Genomic DNA, 26,718 nt, shown 5'->3' with positions numbered 1-26,718 from the left:
TAAAAGATAAATGTGATATACCTTGTCACTTTGGTTTTGGATAGTGGTATGTAATACGATGCATTTTAATTTATGATATATATGGATATTTTCAAGTACAATGCAGAAAATTTTATTGAATTTTAATTCTTGAGTTCCTTCTTCCTTCTGTGTCGCAGATTATTTTTTCTTCTAGGATAAGGTGGTATTGTAAACCTGCTGACAAAGGATATGGGTTCAAAGCTTAAGAAAGGAAAGAGGATGTTTTCCTGGATTCTGGGATAATTTCTTATATATTAACAAACTATTTCTCTGACTTAACAACTTGTTATTTGTGTTATATTATTTGCTCATTTTCTAATGTTTCTTTTCAAAGCCATTTGCTAAAACCAAAATATTCTCTGCTTATCTATCAACCTTGTCTCCCATCTATAATAACCTTTCCAGATTCTTTACTGACTTTATTGCATACCTTTTGTTAGGATTAAATTTTGTCAGTGGGAATATTTTCTTGTAAGAAACCTTATGCATGAAGATTTCTGGTTTTGTTTTGATAACATGGAAGGGAATAGGTAGATATATATTAAACTCAGCTCAGACTGAAAGAGTAGCCTTTTTTTTTTTAATCTACCATGCTAGAGATTGTTTTCTCATTCAGTAATACCGTGATATAATGATTTTCTAATGTCATTTTGATATTTTTCTGATATTTGGTGGGACGTTATTTAGAAAGTTTTACTATAAGACAGTAATATTTATAAAAAGTCAGACATTAAATAAAAGTATGTAAGACAGGAAACATTTCTTGACATCTCATCTCTTTACAACTTTTAAGAGGTTAGTTATTAGATTATTAGATTAGTTATTAGATTAGTTTTCATGGCCTGTAGTTGCATATTGTGATACGATTTTATTGTCTGCATTGTATTGCAATCAGGGTTGTGTTTGCAAATATATTTAGTCAATTTCCTAGTGTTTTGGTCGCTTCTGATTAATTTTACTATTTACATATAGCCTTGAAAACATATATACACACATATATTTAAATGTATATACATACATCGTATATGAGTATATATGTGTATATTATATATCTACATATATGTATACATACACGTATCTGCTTATTTCCCTAGAATCAATTCTTAGAAGTAAAATCATTTTGGGAATACACAGCTTTAAAGTTTTTCGTACACCTTGCCTCTTGGAAAAATTGTGGCAGCTGTATTTTCTACAGTAGTTCATGAGATTGTTCATGTCCAGTACTCTACAATTAAACTATCATTAAGGACATTAGCATGCTATGAATAATCTGTTTTTTAGTAAATCATACTTATTAGCTTTTCCTGGGTGCTTTCATGCACTATTTTTAATTGCATGAACTTAAAATTTAGTGTATTAAAGAAACTTTTGTATCAGAAATTTATAACAATAGATTTGTTGAGTTATTTAAAAGTAACTTTTATACTATTATTTGATAAACTTTGTTTATGATATAAAAGTATAAATCAAAATGAATTTATTATCTATTAGATTACTTATGTTCAAAATGAGGAATAGAATACTAAGAAATTATTTTGTGGCCAATTTATTAATTTGTCACTGACTTAATCAAACCCACTTTTTTTTTCTTTGTTAATAGCTACAAGTGTATTCATCAGAGTTTGGAGGATAATAATAGATGTCCCAAATGTAACTATGTTGTGGATAATATTGACCATCTATACCCTAATTTCTTGGGTGAGTCTTTGTAATGATTTTTTTTTTCTTCAGTATTCTGTCCCCAAAAGTGTACACTAGCACTAATTTGTTCAGAAAACGTTTTTAGAGGTAAGCGTATCTGTTGTCTCACACAGCAGGATGTTTCTCCCAGTCCTCCCTTGGCTGTGACATAAATTCCCCTGTTATATGTTGTAAGAACCATATAGTATTCTAAGTTTCATTTAAAAATGTGGTATAACTAATGGATTATTATGTAAATGGTCAGACAAAGAGACTGAAGGAGATGGAGAGGTACAAAATACCTGTCTGTGTCACACAGAAGTGTTGCATTCCTGTTGTATTTGCTTTTAGGGCAGAAGAAAGAACATCAGATCAAAGGGCTAAAGGGAAAGGAAGGGGAGAAAGTCTCAGATTTGGTGTGAGGCAAGAGAACTGGGAAATACTTAAGCATAGAACTTTTGAGAGAGGATTGGTAATTTGAGACAAATAGAGAATCTGTAAATGGGGAGTGGGAATAATAGCTAGTCAGAGATCACTTGTGATAATCTTAAAATTCTGTATGTTCAAAGACACATGGTGGGGCATCTGTAGTCTGGGTTTTTGAAGATTAAAGTCCTGAAACATTTTTCAGATATGTGTAGGTATAAAGTAGGATACTATTAGGTGTATATATATCAAAACATTTAGATTACTGTAAAGTCAAAGTTGGGGTATCATTTCTACTTGTATATTAGATTCTATCTGTTAGAAGTTAGAAAATGAGTACATAATATGTTAATATCTCAAGAGGAATCAGTGCTTTTGTTACAGTTTGATTTTGTTTAGCTCAAATGATAGTTTATTATAAGCCATGAATTTGAATTTTTACAGCTTTGTTTTCTTTTTACTTCTACTCTAAAGTCATATTGTCTACAGTTCTTTTTTCCCCCCTCTTACTCAAAAATGCAAATCTAGGCCCTCCCTGGTGGTGCAACAGGTTAAAGCATAGCACTATGAAGTTTATCACAGCCACAGCATCACGAGCTCAATAGCCTGCCAAGGGGTGACCCACATGGCGTAGCAGACCTCTCCTGACCCACCTGCTGCTCCCCTCAGCAGTGCATCTGCCTGTTCTGCTTCCCACTCTGTGTCTGGTGAATCCTCTCATCCCCCACACCTCTGGTGTATGCCCCAGTTCTGTATGTGTAAGTAAATAAATCTTTAAAAAAAAAATGCAGGGCCCTCCCTGGTGGCACAGTGGGTTAAAGCACAGCACTAAGAAGCTAAAGCCACTTCAGCATAAGTTCCATCCCTGGCCCTGGAGGCCGTCTACATGGCATGGCAGACCTCATGACCCACTTGCTGCTCCTTTTCAGCAGTGTACTTCATTGACCTGCCTGTTCTGCTCCCCACTCTGTATCTGGTGAATCTTTTCACTGCATCTGCACCTCTGGCCTGTATCCCACTTCTGTATGCATAAATGAATAAATCTTTAAAAAAATTCAAACTTCTATCTTTTCATGAAGAAAAATAACTGGATAATTGCAAAACAGGAAGGAGCCATGACGGAGGTATTTTGAAGGTCTTTTGTTGGCATACTATAAGGTTTTATGGCAAACTTGGAAAAGAAACTGAGGGACTAAAGAAAGATTTAGTGATATGATACTCTCTAGGACTGTATTAGGTCAAAGAGAAAGGGAGCACTGAATTCTAGTATAGAAGAAATACAAGATCCAGTTCTAAATTAGAAAATGATTTTATACTTTATATATTTATTCGCAAATATATGTATCCAGTAAATAGTGAAGTTACAATTATTGATTTGCTAAGATAGAAATCATCTTGGTATTTGTCAGGAAGGATGTGGAGCCCACTTCTGAGAAATGCAGAAGGTAAAAAAAAATCAGGGTGATGATTTTAACTTTTTGTTTTTATGCATAAAATTTTTGGTTTTAGGTAATTGGAATGAAAATATTTTATGTCTCTATTTAAGTCTTTTAATTGTCGTGCAACTTCCAATGTGATCATGTATGCCAATCATGGAAATAACATTTTATCTTGAAAAATATAGTTGTTTTTCTGCCTGCACATCTCTTCCAGTCTTTACCTTTGCACAGTGTTAGTAAATTTAGTTCATATAGTAGATTTGTTTCCCATGCACATATTAGTTTCCCTTGCAGTATGATTTTGAAGTTTTGTAGGTAGCCTTTTATTTATTTATTTGTTACATATAGATTAGAACCCTTTACTTTCAATGCTATGTAAGTCATAAGTAGAAGTCTGGGTCATATAATTTCCTTCTTCTTCTTCTTCTTTTTTTTTTAATATGATCACCTTTATTTTATTTTTAAAAAAGATTTATTTATCTATGCATACAGAGGTATGGAGGGTGAGAGGAGTCACCAGAGACAGTGTGGGGAGCAGATCAGACAGATCTATGAAGTACACTGCTGAGGGGAGCAATGGGTGGGTCAGGAGAGGTCTGCTGCACCATTTGGGTCACCTCCTGGCTCCAACCGGCACTAAAGTGGCTGCTGCTAGCTTGCAGTGCTATACTTTAATCCACTGTGCCACCAGGGAGGGCCTGGGTCACACAGTTTCTACAACAGTGATGTTCAAATTGTTTTGGTTAGATAACATAGAAATCCAGACAAATAACATTTCCATCTTCTGCTGCTTTAGGTCAGTCTGTCTCAAATCTTTTCCATTTTTTCTGTATAGTGAATCTTGGTATGCCTATTATGACCCTATTCTATCTCTTTCTTTGTAAAGCTTACTCATTAACATTTTGATTGTTCTTTGTAAATGTCTTTCAATAATAACAATAATAATTATTACATTATATTACAGCTACTACTTCTTACATATTTGTCTTCCTACTCTGAGTTGCTTGAACTTTAGATTAAATCTTAACTTAAATTGAGTCGTTCTGATCTTGGAAGTTAGGTTCCTAGTGTGGATTTGGGACCGCTCTGGCTTGTTTGAAAGTATAGTTGGGTTGTGGGTTAGTGGCAAGTATCAGATAGTTGGGTTTATATGCCAGTTCTCTCTGACACAATCTATTGCCAAGAGTAAGTTTCTTATGCTCGCTCTCATTCTTTTATCTTTAAAATAGGGAGATTATTGTCATAAAATAATGTGTATAAATTAAAGTGTCTACCTGGTCTACTGCTAGTTTCCCTTTATCATTTTTACAGAAAATTCATTTAACAGTGGCTTAAACATTAAGAGAAATGTATCTATTCACATGAAAAGAATTTCTTGGATTAGATGATTTGGTGGTTCAGTGATACTATTATATTCTTTACCTCTTCCTGTTTCTCAGTAAATGCTTTAGCACTTTGACTTTCCTTAAGATTGCAAAGTTCTAGATATAATTTCTGCCTTATTGAAGGCAGAAAAATATTTTTTTTCCCTCCTATCCATTTTCTCAAAGGTAACAATACTCTCATTGATCAAAATTGGGTCACATTTTTTTTTTTTTTAAGATTTTTATTTATTTATGCATACAGAACTGGGGTACAGGCCAGAGGTGCAGGGGAGGCGAGAGGCTTCACCAGAGACAGAGTGAGGAGCAGAACAGGCAGATCAACGAAGTACACTGCTGAGGGGAGCAGCGGGCGGGTCAGGAGAGGTCTGCCACGCCATGTGGTCTCCTCCGGGGCAGGCGGGAATCGAACTCATGCGGAAGTGGCTTTAGCTTCTCAGTGCAGTGCTTTAACCCGCTGCGCCACCAGGGAGGGAATTGGGTCACATTTTTAACCTGATGTCAATACTTAGGTTAGTCAAGAAACCTACCTTCAGATGGGGTGCGGTTCACCATTCTGAAAATATTTGACAGTCAGACATGTTGAATAAAATCATGTTATTCCAGAAAAATGGGTGTAAGATTGTTTCTTTTTTAATTTGGAGAAATTTTAAAAGTTCAGGCAGAACCCAACTAAACAGAACAACTAAATGATACACTTCACAAAAATGCAAATTGTGTGTCTTTGTTTCTGTTTTCAGTAAATGAACTTATTCTCAAACAGAAGCAAAGATTTGAGGAAAAGAGGTTCAAATTGGACCACTCAGTGAGTAGCACCGTATGTTTCAACTTTATTACTATTTTTAATAAATTTAATTTTTTTGTTTTTATTGGTTTAATATTAGATAGTATAGCTTCTATATTACTTTCTTAAAGAAAATTTATTTAAGATTATTCTATTCAATAAGGAACTTTCTTCACTGCATTGCTTGTAACATTTACTCTAGTAATAGTCTTTTGAAAAGCCTGGTAGATTCGCACTGAGTGAGAGTTGCTTGTAAATAATGACTTTTGAAGGAGTATGTGGATGGGATTTTGGAAAAACTATTGATTCTCAGTTTAAGAGGATTAGCCCTAAATTATTGATTCAAATAAACTTAAATTTATGTATTACTAAATGCAAAGTTGAAAATATGGCTAGACAGATAATTAAAATGGCACTGCTAGAGATGCTAAATTAACATTTATCTTGAGTATACCTTTTATATCTGTTCTCTAAATTCATTTAAGAGCACAATAGAGTTTAAATTATAATTAGAAGACAGTGTGGAGTTAGCTGGTAAGGAGTAGGTTGGAACATCATCATTCATTGATTTTTGTATCTGTGTAATAAATATATTAGGAAATAGTGGTTAAATCTTAGTTGACACTCTTTAAAATAATTTTCTGAGGAAGTTACTTTGTTCTTCATTTTTAGAATGGTCACAGGTGGCAAATATTTCAGGATTTGTTGGGAACTGATCAAGATAACCTTGACTTGGCCAACGTCAACCTCATGTTGGAGTTATTAGTGCAGAAGAAGAAACAACTGGAAGCAGTAAGTGGCAGTTAAAATAAAATAAAAAAAAGTGTTTTTTTTTTTTTATTGCTTTGAAAATGAGCTAGAAATGTTTAGAAGTATTAAGGTAGTGCCACTTTGTTCAGTTTTACAAAACAAGAAACATCTGTAAGGGGTCACTTCTGATCGGTTTTCTCTTTGAATTAAAAAAACCAAACAAACAGATTTCTTAAAATACAACTTAGTTGCAATGACTAAAAACTAAGTGTTAAGAAAAATCAAGAGTTGAACTCCTGCCATTTGTGACAGCATGGCTGATAAAAAAAGTCAGAGAAAAATATCAGTTGACTTCACTAATAGGTGGGAATGTAGAGAAACAAAACAAAGGAAGTGATAAAACTAAACCAAACAAACCTTAGAAATATGACTGCAGAATTCAGGCCACTAGAGGAGGATGGAGAATAAGGTTCAGGGGTCTGTGGTACAAGGAATAAGGTCGCCTTGATGATGGATGGGTTGTGATGATGTACATCTGAGTAAGTGGGAACCTATTCCCCTAAATCATAAAGTGTCGTAAACCAATGGTATCATAGTAAAATAAAAAAGAAAAATTATGAGGAACTACAATTTTAGTAGGGGATAATTATATTTGCCAGCTTTCTTCTGTTGCATATCTTCCTTTTCATGTCTTTCCCTCTTGTTAAATTTTGAGAAGAAAGTGGAGATAATTTTATCTACTTAAAAACTTTATAGTAGATGCCCATTGGCAGCAACTGCCATCTATGGCTTAACTAGTTTGTTTGCAAAAATTTGAACTGGAACTAAATATATCATGCTTCATGTAATGAATTGTAAATGTAAAATTGCCTTTATTTCTTGTAAATAAGTGTCTAAAATATAAAATGTGATTTCGCATTTGTTAGGAATTGAATATGAACCATTATAAGCAATACATAACGCTATCATAAGCAGATACTCACCCAGACCTAGCTTAAATAAAAAGGGAGAATTTATTGAGAGAATAAGGGAATGAATCCATTGCATATACATGATGGGAAGATTGGAACCATGTCTTCTTAGTAATATTTGGAAATGATATTAGATACTTGAGTACTATTAAGAGTTTGGTTGTATTTCTCTATTTCTTTGGGACAGCTGATTATTTTTTTCTCAGATTTTTTTTATCTAATGGTGGATTTTATTTCTTCATTTATGATTTTTGGTAAAAGAAGAACTAAGGCTCTCCTTGCTAACTTAACTTCAAAAAATTCTGTGGTTGGATTCTGATTAACACAACCTGGATCTGCAAATTATAGAGTGGGAGTCTTAATTAGTTGGATAATAGGGTTGGCTAGGTTGAATGGATCAGTCAGTTTCCAGTGTCATGCCTTTTTGGAGGTAGGATTGCTGAGACTCTTGTTAAGTTTTTTTTTTGGAAGGGGGCTTATCTTACATTCTTTCAACTTTATTGACATACAGCACTGTATTCATAAATTTAAGGTGGATGGCATAATGACTTCATATATTGTGTGATAATTACCATAATGAATTCTTTTAGCATCTGTTATCTCATACAAATACAAGAGAAAAAGAAAATGTTACTTTCCTTGTGATGAGAACTTTTAGGATTTACTCTATTAACTTCTTTAAATTATACTTATGCAGTTATGTTTAACTATAGCCATTATAAGTGTACATTGCATCCTCATTGCTTTTTTAAAGATTTATTTATTTATGTATACAAGAGCTGGGGTATAGGCCAGAGGTGCAGGAGGTGGGAAGAGGATTCATCAGACTCAGAGTTGGGAGCAGAACAGGCAGGTTGACTAAGTACAATGCTGAGGGGAGCATTGGGTGAGATAGGAGAGGTCTGCCAACCCATGTGGGATATCTCCCTGGCCTAGGATTGAATTCATGCTGAGATGTGTGTAGGTATCCTAGCTTCCTAGTGCTGTGCTTTAACCCCTTGCGCCACCACGGAGGGCCTACATCCTCATTACTTAACCTAAGTTTCTACCTTTTTGACCAATTTCATCCTGTTTCACCACTCTCTACTTCTGGTTACCACAACTTTGATTTCTCTGTGTTTTTGTTTTGTATTATTGATTTTTAAGATTCCACAGCTAGGTGAAATAATTCAATAGTTGTCTCTCATTGTCTGACTGAGTTCACATAATATCCTGACTGACTTTTCATAATATCTTTAAGGTCAGTTCATGCTGCAGCAAATGGCAGGACTTCCTTTTATTTATAAAGATTTATTTATTTACGCATACAGAACTGGGGTACAGGCCAGAGGTGCAGGGGCAGTGAGAGGATTCACCAGAGCCAGAGTGTGGGTCAGAACAGGCTGACTGACGAAGTACACTGCTGAGGGGATCAGGAGAGGTCTGCCGCACCATGTGAATTACCTGTATGGAACGAACTCATGCTGAAGTGGCGTTAGCTTCTTAGTGCTGTGCTTTAACCCTCTGCGACAATAGGGAAGGCCCAGGACTTCCTTTTTCTGCTGAAGAGCATCTGTGTGTGTGTGTGTGTGTGTGTGTGTGTGTGTGTGTCTGTGTCTGTCTGTCTCTTAAATTTTGTATTCATTTTTGCTGCCTTGGACACTTAAGTTGAGTCCCTTTCTTGCTCACTGTAAATATTGCTGCAGAGAACATGCACTACATATATCTCTGAAACAGTGTGCTCATGTTTATGTTCTGTATCATCAGGAGTGAAATTGCTGGATCATATGGTAGTTTTATTTTTAATTTTTATAGGAACTTTTGTACCATTTTCTGTAGTAACTGTACTAATTTACAATCCCACTTAGCAGTGTACATATTCTCTTTTGTCCACATATTCACCAGTTTTTATCTCATCTTTTTAATAATAGCCATTCCACTTGATATGAGGTTATGTCTTATGGTGATTTTGATTTACATTTCCTAATAGTGATGTTGAGTACCTTTTTACCATTTGAAACAGGTAAATGATTGGTTACCTGTTTGTATTGCTGTTTAATTTTATGAATAATTCCAACATAAGAAAAGCATAGAAAATGATGAGATTTACGATATGCCTGTAGTTTTAGTAAATATTATTATAGCTGTACCATCAGTGTCTCAATCTGCCTTTTGAGATTTTTTTTTTATATTTAAGGTCTTACTCCTTCCTCCAAAATAACCACATATGAAATTGGCAATAATTTTTCTCAAGAGTGTATGTGTGCTACTTACATAGATTTATATTACAACCATATAAAGTTTGTATAATTTAGATGTGTAGTATAGTTCCATACTGGTTCTTTAACATATGCTTCTTCGTTTACTTTTTGAGGTCCATTTTGATGAATACAGATCTAGTATAACTTATCTATAGAAGTTGAAGACATATTCTCTTTATGATGGACATTGAAGTTCTTCCCAATTCTTAGCTAGGAGTATTAGTATTGCATTTAATAGTGTTATTTTTGTCTCCTTATCTCATTCATAGGTGTACACACATGGACATGTAAGTGTGCTTATGCACACACAAATAGTAATTTAAGGAGGGAAATAGCTGCTCAGAGGGTTTGCCGATAGATTTTAAATTAGTAAATATTGATAAATTGCTTGTTCCTGGGTTAGTACCATATCAACATTTGGTATTTCATATTTTTAGTTTCTGTCAATATGATAGTTTTCAGATACTTCTGTGTATATTTTGTATTATGCTTTTTGTTTTTTGGTATTTCCATGATCACTAGTGAAACTGAAAATTTCTTCATGCTTGACTCTTGGATTCTAGTTGGTAAATTACCTCTGCATATATTCTATACACCTATCTTGATGTGTAAGAAGCTTGTGTATGTGTGTGTTTGTGTGTGTGTATTGCTACTTTGTCAGTTACATGTTTTGTTAATTGAATTTTTGGCAAATTGCATTGTGGTCATACAAACTGAATTATAACTGAATCTTTTTAGGATTCCATTTTATTTGCTTTTTTTGGCTTTTCAGATATATATTGTATTATAGTGGTTGCTTATTTGTTTTTACTATAATTGTTATTTCATCATACCTTCAAGTATTGTTACCCTACTTCATCTATATTATAAAAACTTTATAATTATCATTTTTTTCTTTCTTTATTGGTAGAAAATTTATTTCTCTTTTTCTCTGCCAACCACTTTTCCCAGGCTCTATGGGGAGATACAAAGTAGATTAGACACTGGAGGAATTACTATGGTAGTGAAAATTGTTATTTAATGTGGCAGAGAAGATGAGAAAGGTCATTATCAGGCAGAAGAACAAGAGAGGGCAAAACCCAGAATGGTTAAGGAGTGTTTGCTTCAGAGAAGGAATGACCAGGATGAAGTTCCCTAACACAATCCAATTCCAGCTCCAGAGCCAGCCATGCTTACTGTGGCGGCCCAGCCCCAGTCAACTTGGTTGCTTTGTCTCTGTCTCTTGAAGTAGCACTGATTTGGAAGTTGCATCTAGGAACTAATGAGGTCAGGGGAACATACGGCTGCCAAGTTACAGAGTCTCTCATCTGTCTCATTAAGCATTGCAGCAGACAGTGATCTACTCAGTAGCTAGGAGGTGCTTCTGACTAAGGAGCAGGTGGAGTCAAGCTTACCTCATATACACATTTTCAGTGAATGAGGGTATATCTCAGGAGAGTAGCTCTCAGTTCAGAGAAGACAGAAGGGCAGAGTTTATTGCCTCTTCTTGTCAGAGTTGAGTATATAGTATGCCACTAGAAGGATGATTATTCGTAGTCAATATGAAATTTATTTAATTTTTATTGAAAATGAAATTTGGCAATAATTCAGTTTACCGTTCCTGCTTTTTGTGATTGAAACTGTTAACAGGTACAGCAAACATATATAAAAGTTGTAATCTTTAGAAGACATTATACAAACAATTCCTACTTTAACCCAAATACTTAGCCCTTTTCAGATGTCATCATTTTTTCTTACAGATCTGAGATTCCATTGACTCATTTCCCTTTTATCTGTATATAACTGTTTTATTGTAGACTGATAATTTTCTATGTTTCCACATAGGAGTCTACTTTTTTCTTTTAATACATAAAGATATTTTCATTTTCTATTACCTAACCATAGTATAAACTTTATCTCTTCAGCTACATTGATATGTATTTGAGTTGGTTCATATATTGGTATTCATTGGTATTCAGTAGTTAATCTCTGAAGATCTTGGTTTCATTTTTCTTCTCTTATTTTATTTAGAAAATTTCCTGGATGTGTTTCATGAAACGAGAGGGATTTTTTTTTTTATGCTTTTACCCTCTCTTATAAACATTATAACCATTGTTTATTTATTCCTACGCTTGCTCTCTATTCCTACGCTTGCTCTCTTTTCTCTAGGATTCCTGTCATGCTTTGATGTGTCTTGTTATCTTGCATATTTCTGGTTCTCTTTTCTTTCATTGTTTTCTCTGAGTAGGCTTAAATAATTTATCTTGGACTATCTTTGACTCCTTATTCATTTCTTCTGTCAGTCCTGTCCACAGCAAACCCACCAAATGTTTTTTAAATTTCATAGTTTGTGTATTTCATTTCTTCTTTCAATTTCTTTTCTGTATAACCCATTATTTTTGCTTGTTCTGTTCATGTTTGTTCCTGTTAGAAAATTTACAGTAATAGTTTACAGTCCTTTTTTCCTCATTCCAGTATCTGAATCATCTGGATGTCATTATTTTACCTGTTTTGTTTCTACTTATCTTTCAGTGTCTTATACTTTTATAATTGTATCTTAGACTTTCTATGTTCAAGAGAGGTGTAGAGACTATAAAAGTAGTCTATCCAATCCAGTGTAGAGAAAGAAATATATTTACTTCTTAATTTGATTATGGATTTTAAAAGTTTTCCTACTAGTGCTATCAGTATTTATTTGATAGTCCTCATTGTGTTCAATGTAAAGAATTAGGAACTATGTAGTTTATAACAATATTCATCTTGTCTGTAAGAATTACGTAGTTTATAATAACATTCATCTTGTCTGTCTTTAATAGTTCACTTTTTGAAATCATAGAATTTTATATTGGATAGTTTTCCAGATACTTTTATACCCCCGGGACATATATCGAGGTAAACTTTTTGTCTCTTTGAGGAATGAAGAGTAAAATTTTTAAAGAAAAGATTGGAATTGAGAACTGGATATTTATTAGGAAAGATAAATTTCAAAGGTTGAGAATATAGGAATTAATTCCCCTAAGACTCTTTATCATTATAGAAACATTCAGAGAAGATATGATATAATTACTCTTGTTAGTGAAATGTTACCTGCTTATTTAATAAGTGGGAAGCCTGAAGGCAAACAGGGGAAGTATGCTAGAATCCTAAAACATTTTTTACTTCCGGTCACAGTGGAAAGTCTTCTCTTTTGTCTTCCTTTCTTCCTGTTTTCCCCACTCCTCTCTGCTCCCTCTTCCCTTTTTCTACTTCCTTATTAAAAAAAAAAAAATCCAGATAATAAATACTTGTTATTTACAAAGTCTAACAACTACAAAGCTTATGGAAAAATCATCAATCATCAGTTTTTATTTCATCAGTACTCTGGATGCTATCTTTTGAAATTTTAATTGTTCTAATTTACCTTTTGTATTTCCAAATAACATGCTTATATTGTTCTCTTTGAAGTTTTATGTAAGGAAACATTTTTTCCCCTCAAATTCGCAGTTGCCTTTCTATTGAGAAACTACTGTAGAGTTAATTGTATTTGGGAAGATGAACTCATGGCATGGTAACTAAACTCATAAAAGGCCAAGTGTTATTGTGAAATATATAAAAATCAATTAGAATAGATATTTTCAAAGATGTAATCTGGAATGCCAAGTAAATACAGATAGTAAACCATGGAATTGGATCAAGAAGAATTATGCAGTTCAGATGTTTAATTTTTTATATTGAGTTCTGGTTAGGCAGAACCCAATTACTTTATGGAGATAATCTTACCTGATCTTTAAAAAAATTGAAAACAGGACAATACAGAAAAATGATATTTAACACAATTTGAAGCATATTCCAGATGGCAGAGATACATTCTTTTGTGACACTTGACTGAACCAGCTGGGACAAATGTGACAGAATTTGCAAGAGCATTGAGAGTGGAAAATTAAGATTCTAAATCTGTATTTCTATTTTTCCCCTATACACAGACACACACACGTATATGTATGTATGTATACATATACGTGTGTGTATTTTTTTTTTCCCACCCCCTAAATCTTTCTCTTCACTCCCTTATTCTGGTATTCTCAAATGAAAATGAGACTAAATGATGGTTGGGCTAAATGATGGTTATATCTTTTATGGAAGCTTTGACAATTGTAAGAAATATTTAGAAAATTAGCTTCTTGGACTTTATTTTTAGTGGTGGGGTAGCTGTCTTTAAGGGATTATACTCATGTTTAGTTTCTGAGATTGTTGTAACAGAGTATCATTGTTTTAGACTTTTTTAGACATTTTTATGTAATTGGCTATTTTCTCATTTTTAAGCACTATCTTGCTGTTTATGTAATTTCCCTTCATATTTAAATATGAAATGAGTTTTATAAATTTGCTGCTTATCTCATTTCTTCTTGAAGTTACTCCTTTAAGACTAAATTATAGAACATGATGCCTTATGCTCAGTGCTTGATGTACTTAATTGATTATAGTTTTCCTTGATCTTGAGGCTTTGGGGTACTTTTCCCTATCCCCTTTTTATAAATATTCTAATAGATAGATTAAAATGAAGTATTCAAATCTATAAGCTTATTTCCTTTCTGCAGAAATGACTTATGTTACTTCTTAGCAGTCTTGACTATATATATTCCTTTTGAACATGTGGTCTTTGCTGTCCAACTAAGTAATCTGTAGACAGTTTTAGATAATCAGTATAAAGAAGTCCTAAGAAGTATTGAGGAACCCAGGACATCTGTCATCATTCTTGAGACACAGAGTCCCGTATGACAGTATAACTCCCTTCTTTGGAATGTCTTAGGAATGTGCCTAGTAAATGCCAGTTTGTTAGGCAATGTATTTTCAAGTCTTTATGATACCATGTTTTATAAATATATTCAGTGTGAAACATTAATACACTTGTATCTGTTAATTAGAATATCAGTGTGATTGTTAGTTCATATTTATTCTCCCTTTTCCTTATATTGCTTTCATATTTGTTTTGACCCTTATACCTTAAAATGCAAAACTTTCTTCCTTTTCTCCATAGACAGACTCTGGGAGTGAGTAGAAGTGGGCATACTTAAATTGTAGTATGGGTAATATTCTTAGTGATTCTTTAAAATTTGATTGATTGATTATTATAATTTTGGGAGTTGTTAAACATAAGTTCCTACAGTCATTTCTAGTGTAAGAGAGGTAGATAAATCTACTCCAATGTCTCTTTTCATACATTTGTGAAATACTCTATCACATAGGTAGTTAATTTTAAGTTCTATTAATCTTATTTATTTTTGTTTTATGTTGGAAGTACTTCAGAGTACCTTACTGGGCTTTTTTTTTTTTTTTTTAAATCTCTTGGTATATAAAAATCAGAATTACATTTATTCATAAATCACCTTATTTTTAGCTTTTTATATTTTAATATATGTTTTTCAGATTCACCTGGAATTTCTCTGTTCTTTGTGTGATTTTTTTTTCTTTGTGTGATTTTTAACAACAAAAGATACAAGTTTGTGGTTTTATTAGTTTGCATGGGAGAGAGGAGGCTAGGACAGATAGCAGAGTTTCCCATAAATATATTTTCAGCATAGTAGATGAGAAATATGGTTTAAAATACCTATTTCTTAAAATTAATTTTAGTTAGTTTTGGCGGAAAATTACTTGCTTTTAAAAACCCTAGTTAGCAATAGGAAAACTGACTAAAGCAATTAATAGACTTAATAAAGTCTGATTAAGTAACAGACTAACTTAAGGGACGAAGGAAGTTGTTTTATACTGATTATACTGTGGTATATTAAAGAAAACTTTGAATTCATAGTTATAATTTTAAAAGAACAATTATAATTTTCTATTATAGGAATCACATGCAGCCCAACTACAGATCCTTATGGAATTCCTCAAGGTTGCAAGAAGAAATAAGAGAGAGGTATATTTATTTTGTGTATTTACATAATGTCTTATTTACTTTTGTTAACTATTTCCACTTTACCCCAGTCTTGTAACAGTGTTCCAAACTAAGTAATTTATTTAAACATCTAAAAAGCAATTGAGTTTTCTTAAGCCTTTGTTTAACTACTTGATGCTTAAAAAAATCTCTTGTGGGATTTTACATGTTTCTGTGTCCTTTAGACTTTGAACTCATTGAGAAGTTTAGTGCAGTGAAAATTATCTGACAATGAATGTATAAATGAATCAGTTAAGTGAACATTTCAAGTATAAGGGTGTCTGGGGGTTAAATGAAATCGCTGGTCATTATCTGTGTCCTGAATTATTTAGTATTTTCAGTGGTCCCTGAGGTCTTTTTACTACTTCTTTTGGGGCCTATTAATACTTGCAACAAATTGATTAGAAATTTTCTCAGGTAATAAGGATATGACAGATAACCGTAAAAGAGGACTAATGGTTCTGAGGTTTTTACCTTATGACTAAGCTAACATGTAAACCTATCAATTTCATAGATTCTGATAGAAAATTTAAAAAGATACAGGTTTATTGTTCATGGCACATCTTGCAGCAGTAGCTTCATATTTGTGTCAATTCCCCTGATCCCAAGTACCACAAGGGTGATGCAGAGATGAGCCAAGGTGGATGCTGCACATATAATTGATTTGTGGTTAGAACCAAGGAACCCTAGCTTAAGAAACCTCAGTCTTTTAAAGACATTTACTAGGAAACCTGTCCAGTCTTTGCCTTGTAGGGAAACATGATTTTCATTTTGTTGATTGGAAAACAAATCTGCCCTCTATCCTAGAAGCAGTCACTGTTTCTGTGTTTATACAAGTAGTTTTGGAAACATGTTAAAAAAGATAGTCCTGAATAAAAACTGCCAAAAGATGTGTGGAAATGAGAGAGCTCAGTGGAGAATTGTTCACCAGCAATAACACCTTCATGATCCTGTTTGTATCTTCTCTGATGTGGTACCTGGAGAACTCCAATAATAACCTTTTATGATACTGCCTTGATCACACAGCTCCTAGTATTAGTATTTATATTTTTGTTATTAAACATCTGGGTTAATTGTGCTGTAGAATTTTTCAGTTTGGTGTCTTACTGTAGTCAGTTTAATTAAGAAATATACTAGTTCCAAATACTTCTAGATGTGGTGTCTCCTTGTGTACTTACAATTATTGTTAATACATTTTAATTTTCTTTTTGTATTCATGATTGAATATTTCAGGTTTAATTACTCTGGGACTCTGGGAGCATAGTTCACAAATTTAAAAAATTTGAAGCTAAAGCATAATAAAATAAATTTACTTGGTTAGTCTCAAACTGAATATTATTATTAAAGGCCTTATGTCTTATAGATTATTTAAGTAGCTGCAGACAGGAGACCTGCTTTTGAGATTCTTTTACTAAGTTCAACATTCACTCTTTGAAAAGTGAGCATGTGATTTCATGCTTTTAATTGTGTATGATGAGTCTTGGTTTAAATATTGCTGTATTCCCAGCAAGGATATTAAATCTGCTTTTTAGATCTTACATGCTTATTTGTTCCAGTGTCACATCTTACTGGTAATTTACGGCTGCTAGAACCTTACATTTAATTTTTACTTTTGATTTATTTTTTCCTACTGCTTCACTTTGAATTTGAGGAGAAAGTAGTATTCAGGACACATAGACATTTGCATTTGTTATGTATTACTCTGTAATAAATTAATTTAGTGGCTTAAAACATAGATATTTATTATCTTATGTCAGGAATCTTGTTGAAGTATAAATGAATACTTTGACAAAGGTTTCTTGCCAAAAAGCATTAAAGGTGTTGGCTATGGCAGCATTTATCTCAAGATTGAACAGGATATGAACCCCTTCCAAGCTTACTTACTAGCTGTTGGAAAGACTTAACTAATCTTTTGCTATGGGGGGGTCTCTCATAGGCTAGCACACTACATGTCAGTTGGCTTCCCTTAGAGGAAGTAAGTAAGAAAACAACAGAAGGTATTGAATATTCTAGTCACATGCTTTTTTGTAATTTAATCTTGGAAGTTACATCCTAACATGTATGCTCTTTCTGTTAATTAGATCTAGCCCACACAAAAAGATTTACACAAGGGTGTGAATTCTAATATGTGAGGGTCTTTGGAGGCTTTCTTGGAGCTTCCCTATGACAGCATTTAATAAAAACATGTATTAAAATGAGCATGTTGTTTTTCAAATTAGTTTGTGTTTTATGCAACAGTCAGATATATGTGCAGATTTGAATAATTGATTTCAGCATTTGCCTTACATTTAATTTTACTTAATTTCAAAATATGCTTCTAGATGTTTTTAGCACCTGTTTACTATTATAGGACAGTTTGATAAATCTTGGCTTTTGGTTTTATGTGGAATTTTAGTAAGTTGAAATTTACAGTTTTTTTATGAACTAAAACAGAAAAGTCATAAAAACAAATACACAATTTAAAGAATCATAAGTGGATGGAGTAACCATCCATACAAATTTCATCTCAATTCACCAATATATTATTCAAGGACTCCTGGGCAGATTGTTGACTACCCTTTCTAGACTATCGTTATCTTCCTTATTTCTTAAATAGTCAGTCAGTCAGTCACTTTACTGTTTTCCTTTATTGTTCTTATAAACATAAGTCTCTATTTTGACTTGATATAAATGTACTCAAAGATATGTAATCTTTTGTTCGTCAGTCACTTTACTGTTTTCCTTTGTTGTTCTTATAAATATAAGTCTCTCTTTATTTGGACTTGATATAAATGTACTTGAAGATATGTAATCTTTTGTTCGTGTCCTTTTGGCTCAATGTTAAGATTTATCCATATTTTTGTACATAACAGCAGTGGATTCTTTTTTTAAATTTAGGATCTTGTTAGTAACTACCTCATTTTTGTTATTAGTGAACTTTTTTTTTTTTTTAAGATTTATTTATTTGTGCATACAGAACTGGGGTACAGGCCAGAGGTGCAGGGGCGGTGAGAGGCTTCACCAGAGACAGAGTGGGGAGCAGAACAGGCAGATCGATGAAGTACACTGCTGAGGGAGCAGCGGGTGGTCAGGAGAGGTCTGCCACGCCATGTGGTCACCTCCGGGGTAGGCGGGAATCGAACTCATGCAGAAGTGGCGTTAGCTTCTTAGTGCTGTGCTTTAACCCGCTGCGCCACAAGGGAGGGCCTATTAGTGAACTTTTAAGTTGTTTTTGTTTTGGCACTTTTCAAAACAATGTTGCTGTAGTCTCTTATTTGTATATAGGTCTGCATTCGCATACATATTGGTATGCAGAAGTGAAATTAATGAGTCATAGGTATATACATCCATGTATGCATGGATATATACACATTTCTTCAAATTTGATAGCTAATGCCTTACTGTTTTCTTAAGTAGTTGTTTTAGTCACTATTCCCACTTTGTGTGAGTGTTCCTTATTATTGTACTGTGTTCTTGTCAATACTTGGTATCATTAGACTTTCCCTAGGGTTGCTAATCTTAAGGTTTTGTATTAGTATCTCTTTGTAGTTTTATTTTGCATTTCCATAATGGTAATGAAATTGAGCATCTGGTACTATTTTTAGTAGCTATTTGGATTTTGTGTATGTGTATGTACTTGTTTTAAGGCTTTTAGCATCTTTGTTGATTGTCTTAATGTTTTGTTTATTATATATTCTAGATAAAATTCTTTATACTATCCATTATTTATCTATGTATCCTCCATTGAAAATAATTTTCCCACTCATTAGGCTGCTGTTTTCATTGTCTTAATGATGTCATTTGATGAGCAGATATTTTATTTGCCATTAATAGTCAAAATTGTTAGTCTTTTTTGCTATAAGCAATTTTGTGTCATATAAAGCATTTTCCATTGGAGGTCATGAAGACACTTTGTTATATTAACTACTTAAAGGTGTATTAATTTTTCTTTGACTTTCAGATCTGTAACCCACTGGGGAATTCATTAACTGTGAAATGTAAGAAATAAGGAAATTTTATAAGGAAGCTTATCTGGTTTTCCACACTTCTATAGTAAAGATGTTCATCCTTTTTCCACTTCCTCTCACATACCCTTTGTCATAAGTCATGTGCTTCTATATTTGTGTGTGTTTCTAGACTCCCTTTTCTACTCCATTGGTCTATTTGTCAGTCATTTTAGCAGTACCACATTGTATGAAAGTAACTTACAGTTGTCTTTTGGATATTCTCAGCTACTAGTGGCTTTTTTGTATTTCTTTGTAAAGTTTAGAACTGGTGGGTACATTTCCATGGTAAACCTGCTGTTACTGTATTGGGATTTCTGTGAGTCTCCAGTTCAGTTGGAGAGACTATTATCTTTATAGTCTCCTAAATCCATGTATTTGGTATTTCCACATATACAGGTATTTCCCTATATACAGGTCCTCAAGTATGTCCTTCACAATTTTAATATTTTTCAGGGTATTATTCCTTCACATCTTGATATTTGTTCTGAGGTCATCAATCATTTTTATGAGTTTGTAAATGAAGTCTATGTCTTTAATTTCATTTTCTTACTGTTTGTTGCTGGTATATAGAAATAGTTGGTTTTTACATATGCAGTTTTTTTAATATCCAGCAAATTTGATAAACTCAATTCTGATAATTTGAAGACATGTTTTCTATATACACATCATCATCTACAAATAGTAATATTTTAGTTTCTATCTTTATGATCCTTATATCTTTTATTTATTTTTCTTGTCTTACTCTGCTGGCTAGGACATCCGGTACAATGATGAATAGAAGTGGTGATAGCTGGGCATCCTAGTCTTGGTGCTGATCTCAAAGTGAAAGCTTTCGACGTGTCACCATTAGGTATGATTTTTTTTGTAGGTTTTTTTTTAAGTAGGTATTCTTTTATCATTCAAGGAAGTAAATTTCTATGCCCACTTTCCTAAGCAGATTTTTTTTCTTTAATAATGAGTGGGTGTTGAGTATTCTTGTAATATTTGTGCATTAGAGATGATTAGTTTTTTTCCCCCCTTCTGTTAATGTGAATAATTACTGGTTTACTATTAAAAAGTGAATCAACTTTGCACCTAAGATGGGCAGCAGTTCTGATTTGCCCAGGGATATCTTTATCACTGAATGTTCTGTACTCTAAGGAGCTCCACCAAGATGGTTGTTTTCTCTATTTGTATTCCTTATGTAAACCAGTCTTGTCATGATTATATTTCTTTTGTATCTTTGGCTTGCTGTTATTTTGTTTAGGATTTTTGCTTCTATGTTCATGTCCTATAATCTTTATTCTGACACTAATCTTGTCCAGTTTTGCTATAAAGGTTGCTAGTTTTATTAAGTTGGGGATTATACCCTCCTTTTCTATTTCTTGGAAGAATTTTTGTACTCTAGAAAGAATGTCTTTGCTGAATGATTGAAGAACTTAATGGAGCAGTAGTTAAGTTTATAGTGGTTTTTGTTTAACTTTTGAAGTGTTATAATTTTTCAGTTGTTATCTATTGTCTAAGTTTCCTGGTATGAGATTTTCTTAATATTAAGTTTTTAATGCTTCCAAAGTTTTTAGAGGTGCATTTGATCTTTGGTTTTATTTACTGGTGCTGTCTTCTCTTTTACTTGATGGGTTCTTTCTAGGAATATATCAGTTTTACAAGTCTTAATCAGAAACACCTTTTGACTTTATGTTTTGTATTTTAGTTTTCCATTTTAGTAATCTATACTTTGTTATTTCCATTCTCTTGTCTTTTGTTTCTTTGTTACTTTTCTGTTAAGTAAGCTGTATATATTATTTTGCAGATTTCCACTCCCTAATGTAGGTTTTTAAGACATAACTTTCTTATAGCTGTATTTTTTATTTTGGAATGTAGTTTGTAATTTTCATTATAGCTTGTCTTAAGCTTGTGGGCTATTTAGAAATGAATTTACTACTTGAATTTTGGTAGCTGACTAAATTTTGAAATATTTATACCTGAAGTGAATATAGTTTTTGTAATTGCATGATGTAATGTAAAATTTGTTAAATGTATGCTGAAAATTTTCTGCATTCTTTTGAGTCTTTGTTTCTTTGTTACATCAATTACTGAATCATAGTTGAGTTGAGTTTCTTGTAGATAAAGAGATTTTTTTGTACACTGTCAGGCTTAGTCTTTTAATTGTAATATTAAGTATGTGCATGTTTGTGGGATTTGTGGCATGGCAGAATGGATAATAAAGCTTCAGTTTGCCTTTCATATAGTTAAATATGCTTCACTTTTGGTAGCAATTCTTACAGAGTATATGTGTGTTTAGACTTCTTTTATTTTAAATTTTTTAAAAAAGATTTATTTATGTATACAGAACTGGGATACAAGCCAGAGGTGCAGGGGTGGTGAGAGGCTTCACTGGAGACAGAGTGGGGAGCAGAACAGGCTGACTGACTAAGTACACTGCTGAGGGGAGCAGCAGGAGGGTTAGGAAAGGTTTGCTGCGTCATGTGGGTCACCTCCGGGGTCAGGGATTGAACTTATGCTAAAGTGGCTTTAGCTTCTTAGTGCTGCATTTACCCGCTGCACCACCAGGGAGGACCCTAACTTCTTTTTTAAAAAGAGCATTTCATAGTAAAATTTAGAAGAAAGTTTATCATTCCCCATTTACCTTCTGTCATCAGATGTGCATAGCCTCCCACATTATTAACATCCCTTAATACAGGCTATGTTGTTCATAGCTTTTGAACCTACGTTGATACATCATAATTACTCAAAGCCCATAATGTATACTTTAGACTTTACCTTTATGTATACTTTACACATAAAAGCTCTTGCTTTCGTATGTTCTATGAGCTTAGGGATATGTATATGACATGTGTCCACTATTATATAATATATAGAATAGTTCCACTGCCCGAAAATTCCTGTTTCCTTGTTAGATCAAGGAAACAGCATGTCATTTCTTTCCATACATCCAAATCCTGGGAACTGCTGACTTTCATTATATCTATAGTTTTTTTTCTTTTCTAGACTGTTCATAGGGTTGGTATGATGCAATAGGTAACCTTTCAAATTGCCTTTTTAAATTTAATAATAAGCATTTAAGTTTTTTTTTCACTGTTCCCCCCCCCCCCCATTTGAAACCACATTTCTTCTTGGCCATGAATAATACTCCATTGCCTGGATGTAATGCTCTATACCCATTTAGCTTACAGAGGACATTCTGTTTGTTCTGTTTCCAAGTGTTGTTAATTAAGAATAAATGTGCCATAAATGTGTTTATGCTGTTATATGTGTGTGGATATACATTTTCAGTTATGTAAATACCAAGGAGTATGAATATTAGATCATATGGTAGAGTATTTCCCACCAACAGTGAATGAAAGTTCCTCTTGCTCCATCCTTGTCAGCAAAAATCTTAGTGTACTAGATTTTAGAGGCTCTACTAGTGGCATTTTATTGTTTTAATATGTTAAATTTTGCTGCTCTTTTTTTTTTTAGCTAATGTTTTTCTGAGAATATTTTAAGAATCCTTGTTTAGTTTATAATATATTAGATGACTTGAAATTTTCTTGGCAACAATAATATTCAGTAATTTTATTAACTTCTAAAAAAATAAGGTACTGAGTATAATATTTTAGAATTTTTTTATCAAATCATGAAGATCAAATAAATGAATGTCAATGATACTTCATAGATGAAAGCTAGTATCAATAAATGGGATTCTTTATTTTGAATTCTTATGAGACTTTTCAACTTTAAATATAAACTTTAAATTTTCATTGGGTGTTGGCACAGTGTGCTATGTTCAGAGAGTACTTGATATTGATGTGCTTTAGTTTAGTTCTGGACTTAGTAACATTTCTCTACTTCATGTACTCTTTGTTAATTATTATTTTTCATAGCCCTAAAATTCATGAATGTATTAAGTGAGGCAAATTTTACTGAGTTTATTCATTCCCAATTTGTGATCAGTAACTCAATGATTTCAGAATATATTTGTGGACTATTTCTTGCATCTCTAAACTATTCTTGGACTTTTGAGTCATGCTTTTTATTTAAATTCTGTCCAGGTTGTGAAATGTGTTTGTAGGATGAATTTTATCTATTTCTTCTCTTAAGTGGGTTTTTATTTTTTGGTCTTCTGTTTTCTAGTACTATAATGTTTTGCATTTATGCCTGAAAGGAAAGCATATGCTTCCTTTATCACTGTACTCTCCATACTCTGGCTACCAAATGTGTGGGTGATTTTTCCACACCCAGCTAGATTCTCTAAATTGAGTATCCTACAACTGACCTAAATTGAGTATCCTACAATTCAGTTCAGTTCTTACACACCACCCAGAATGAGTGTCATATTTTACAAGTTGATAACGTGGTCCCACAAGATTGAGATGCCACTTTTTATAGTAGTCACAAGTTTGGGCTGTTATCTGTACTATCTTGATTGTCCAGTTATAAATCAGAGGTTCCTACTACCCTCTTCTTGGGCTTGATAAATTTCTGGAATGTCTTAAAGAATAGGGAAACATTTTACTGACCAGATTACCAGTTAATTATAAAAGGATGCAATTTACAAACAACCACATGGAAGAGATGCAGAAGATGTAGATTGTGGGAAAGGGAACAGAACTTCTATGATCTCTCAGGTGTGACACCTTCCCAGCATCTCCATATGTTCACCAACCTAGGAGTGCTTCGAATTCCTTGAATTAGGTTTTTTTTTTTTAAATTTTACTTTGTTTGAGATGAAGTCTTATTACATAAGTGTGATTGGTCATTGGTGCTTAAACTCAGGTTCCAGATCCTCTTCCTCCGCTGGACGTTGGTGGGTGGAGTTGCAAGTTATAACCCTCAAATTCTAGGTTACTTTCTTGAAAACCAGGTCTTATCTGGAAGTTTTAGGGGATCCCTCAGCCATAAACCATCATATCACCTTACAGAAAGACACTCATCATCAAGGGTTGCAGGAGTGACCAGAAGCCTGAATGTAGGCCAATATATTTCTCATTATATATCACAATGCCCTAATAATTTATAGCTCCAAACCTCTTCAGAATTTTATTTTCAAATGTTAAGTATCTCAAATTTAATGTGTTTTCTAAATACCTGACATTTCTCCACTCTTCTTAAAAATTTTAATTTATTGATCATTTTTCAGACTTTCTCATGTAGATTACATCATTTTGCTTTATACCCTGTCCATGTATCTATTTGGGTAGCACTGTGCCCTATCTTTTTAATTTTAAATTGGACCATATGAAATTGCAGGCTTTAGAAGTTTATTAAAATGCTTTGAATATTGGCAGTTTTATAGAGTTCACTTGATAGCAACCTCCTTAGATTATAAATGTGTTACTCAACAAAATTTTGGGGTATTATGAGGATGGAATATTACCAGAGATTAGGACAGAAGAGTTTAAAATATTTTTCCAGCATTTCAGGTGCAGGAGTGGAATGGACATTATTAATTTGATTTTAATTATGTATTTTGTATGAAGTATTGTCTGTCTTTGAATGTTGATGTTATAAATGTTTACCTTCATCTTTTTAAAATGTATATTTTTAAAGCAGTCATAGTAAAGACCCCTAGTTAAGACCCCTCAGCATTTGTTTTAAGTAGGAATTTAGAGAATAGAGTTTTAAGGTTACTAAGTAATAATGGTTTGCTGAATTGAAAATGAAGATCACTGGGGTTGAAAATGCCTATGAACAGAAAATGAAAGGCTTTAGTGATGGTAGAAAATAGCTGGATATATATAAATAGTTAACATTAGTGATTTGATTGCTTATTGAACCAGACTAGAGAGGTTTTTGTCTTCAAAATTTTATTGATTTGTCATTCGTTTGGGAATATAGTTTCACACTTGAACATGTGCACATATTTCACATACTGTCTACCAAGCCTCTGATGCAAAGATACTATTACATTTCTCCCCTATCTCTCTGCACTCCTTGCACATCCTTTTTGATAACCACTTTATTTTTCAGAGTCTTAGATTAAGTTTTGTTACATTTTGTGGTTTGTTTACTTTAGTTGTTTATATTCCACAAGTGAGAAAAGCTGTGGTAGTTGTCGGTCATGTCCTAACTTATTTTACTTACCATAAATCACCTCAAGATCCATCCATACTGTCCATACCCATCTATACTTAATCTTTTTTAAAGCTGAGTAGTATTCCTTTGTATGCATTTCCTTCAGTTTCTTTATATCTTGGGTTATTAGAGTGACTCTTCTGTTACAGTGGAAGACTGTTGGAAATGGCCAGGAAATACAAAAGTGTTAAGTTCCTACTTGTTCTCTGAAACCTGTGGCATGAGAGATTTATCAGTTGACCAGTACTTATTTGAAAGAATTCCAAGATGTACTGTATCTGAGGAAGAGCAAGTTTTCAATTTTAAGGTTATTGTGTGAAAAATTTGAGGGTAGAGGAAAATTCATTAAAGTAGATGGAAAAGTTGAAGACACTAGAGAGTGCTAATCACTGTTTTCATATTTCCCTACACTTATGTGAGCACGCATGGGTGTCTGTGTGTGCGCGCACACAATCTTTTCTCCTTGGCTTGGGGCTATGGCTCTTTGCAATTTTCTAGTTAACACAGGACTGTACCCACCTTTGTTCATAGCTCAAACATTGATGTCTTCTAGCATCTTGTTTTTGTTCTTACCTATTCTGATATTACTGGTTGACATTGTGTGATTATCCTCCTTTATCATAGCTTTTATGCCTTGTCTTTCTTACCCTGCTTATTCAGTTTTTCCTCACTCTTTTCCACCTGACAAAAGTTTATTAGTTCTTTAAGGTTCCACTTTAATTTCCGGTCTAATTTTAGTTATCCAGTTATTCCTCCCCTTGGAATTTCCATCTAGGTTAGGAGTACTCTGTTTCCTTCATTTTTTTGGGTGTGTAACATATCACAGTGTTCACAATGCTTTTTCATCTGTTGGTTTGCTTGTCATCTTCCCTGGAATTAGTTCCATGAAAGCAAGCATTGTAATTTTCTAAATCTTGTTCTTCTATTTCTTAGCAAATTGATCACTATTGGTAAATTTGAATTAATCATTTTTTTCTGTTATCAATTGTATACACATATTGCCACAGAAGAGATAGTGTGTGCTAAAGTTTTTATACCTTAAAAGTCTATTTATTCTCTAAGCTTAAATGTGCAGTTTCCTTTCTTTTTTCT

The 26,718-nt window shown here is 33.2% G+C and overlaps 1 protein-coding gene across 1 annotated transcript in view; it reads left to right on the top strand.

The window, feature by feature from the left end:
* Positions 1-26,718, top strand: part of RFWD2 (ring finger and WD repeat domain 2, E3 ubiquitin protein ligase) — a 143,349-nt gene that overhangs the window by 12,167 nt on the left and 104,464 nt on the right. The window contains exons 3-5 of the mRNA XM_012729176.1: positions 1,622-1,719; positions 5,689-5,765; positions 6,405-6,524. Of these exons, the coding sequence (XP_012584630.1) occupies positions 1,622-1,719; positions 5,689-5,765; positions 6,405-6,524 (295 nt within the window). The remainder of the gene's footprint in view (positions 1-1,621; positions 1,720-5,688; positions 5,766-6,404; positions 6,525-26,718) is intronic.

This window comes from Condylura cristata, unplaced genomic scaffold (assembly GCF_000260355.1).
Source record: "Condylura cristata isolate star-nosed mole 26May11 unplaced genomic scaffold, ConCri1.0 scaffold00024, whole genome shotgun sequence".
NCBI lineage: Eukaryota > Metazoa > Chordata > Mammalia > Eulipotyphla > Talpidae > Condylura > Condylura cristata.
Note: the sequence above shows the minus strand (reverse complement) of the source record. Positions and strands in the feature narration are given on the sequence as shown.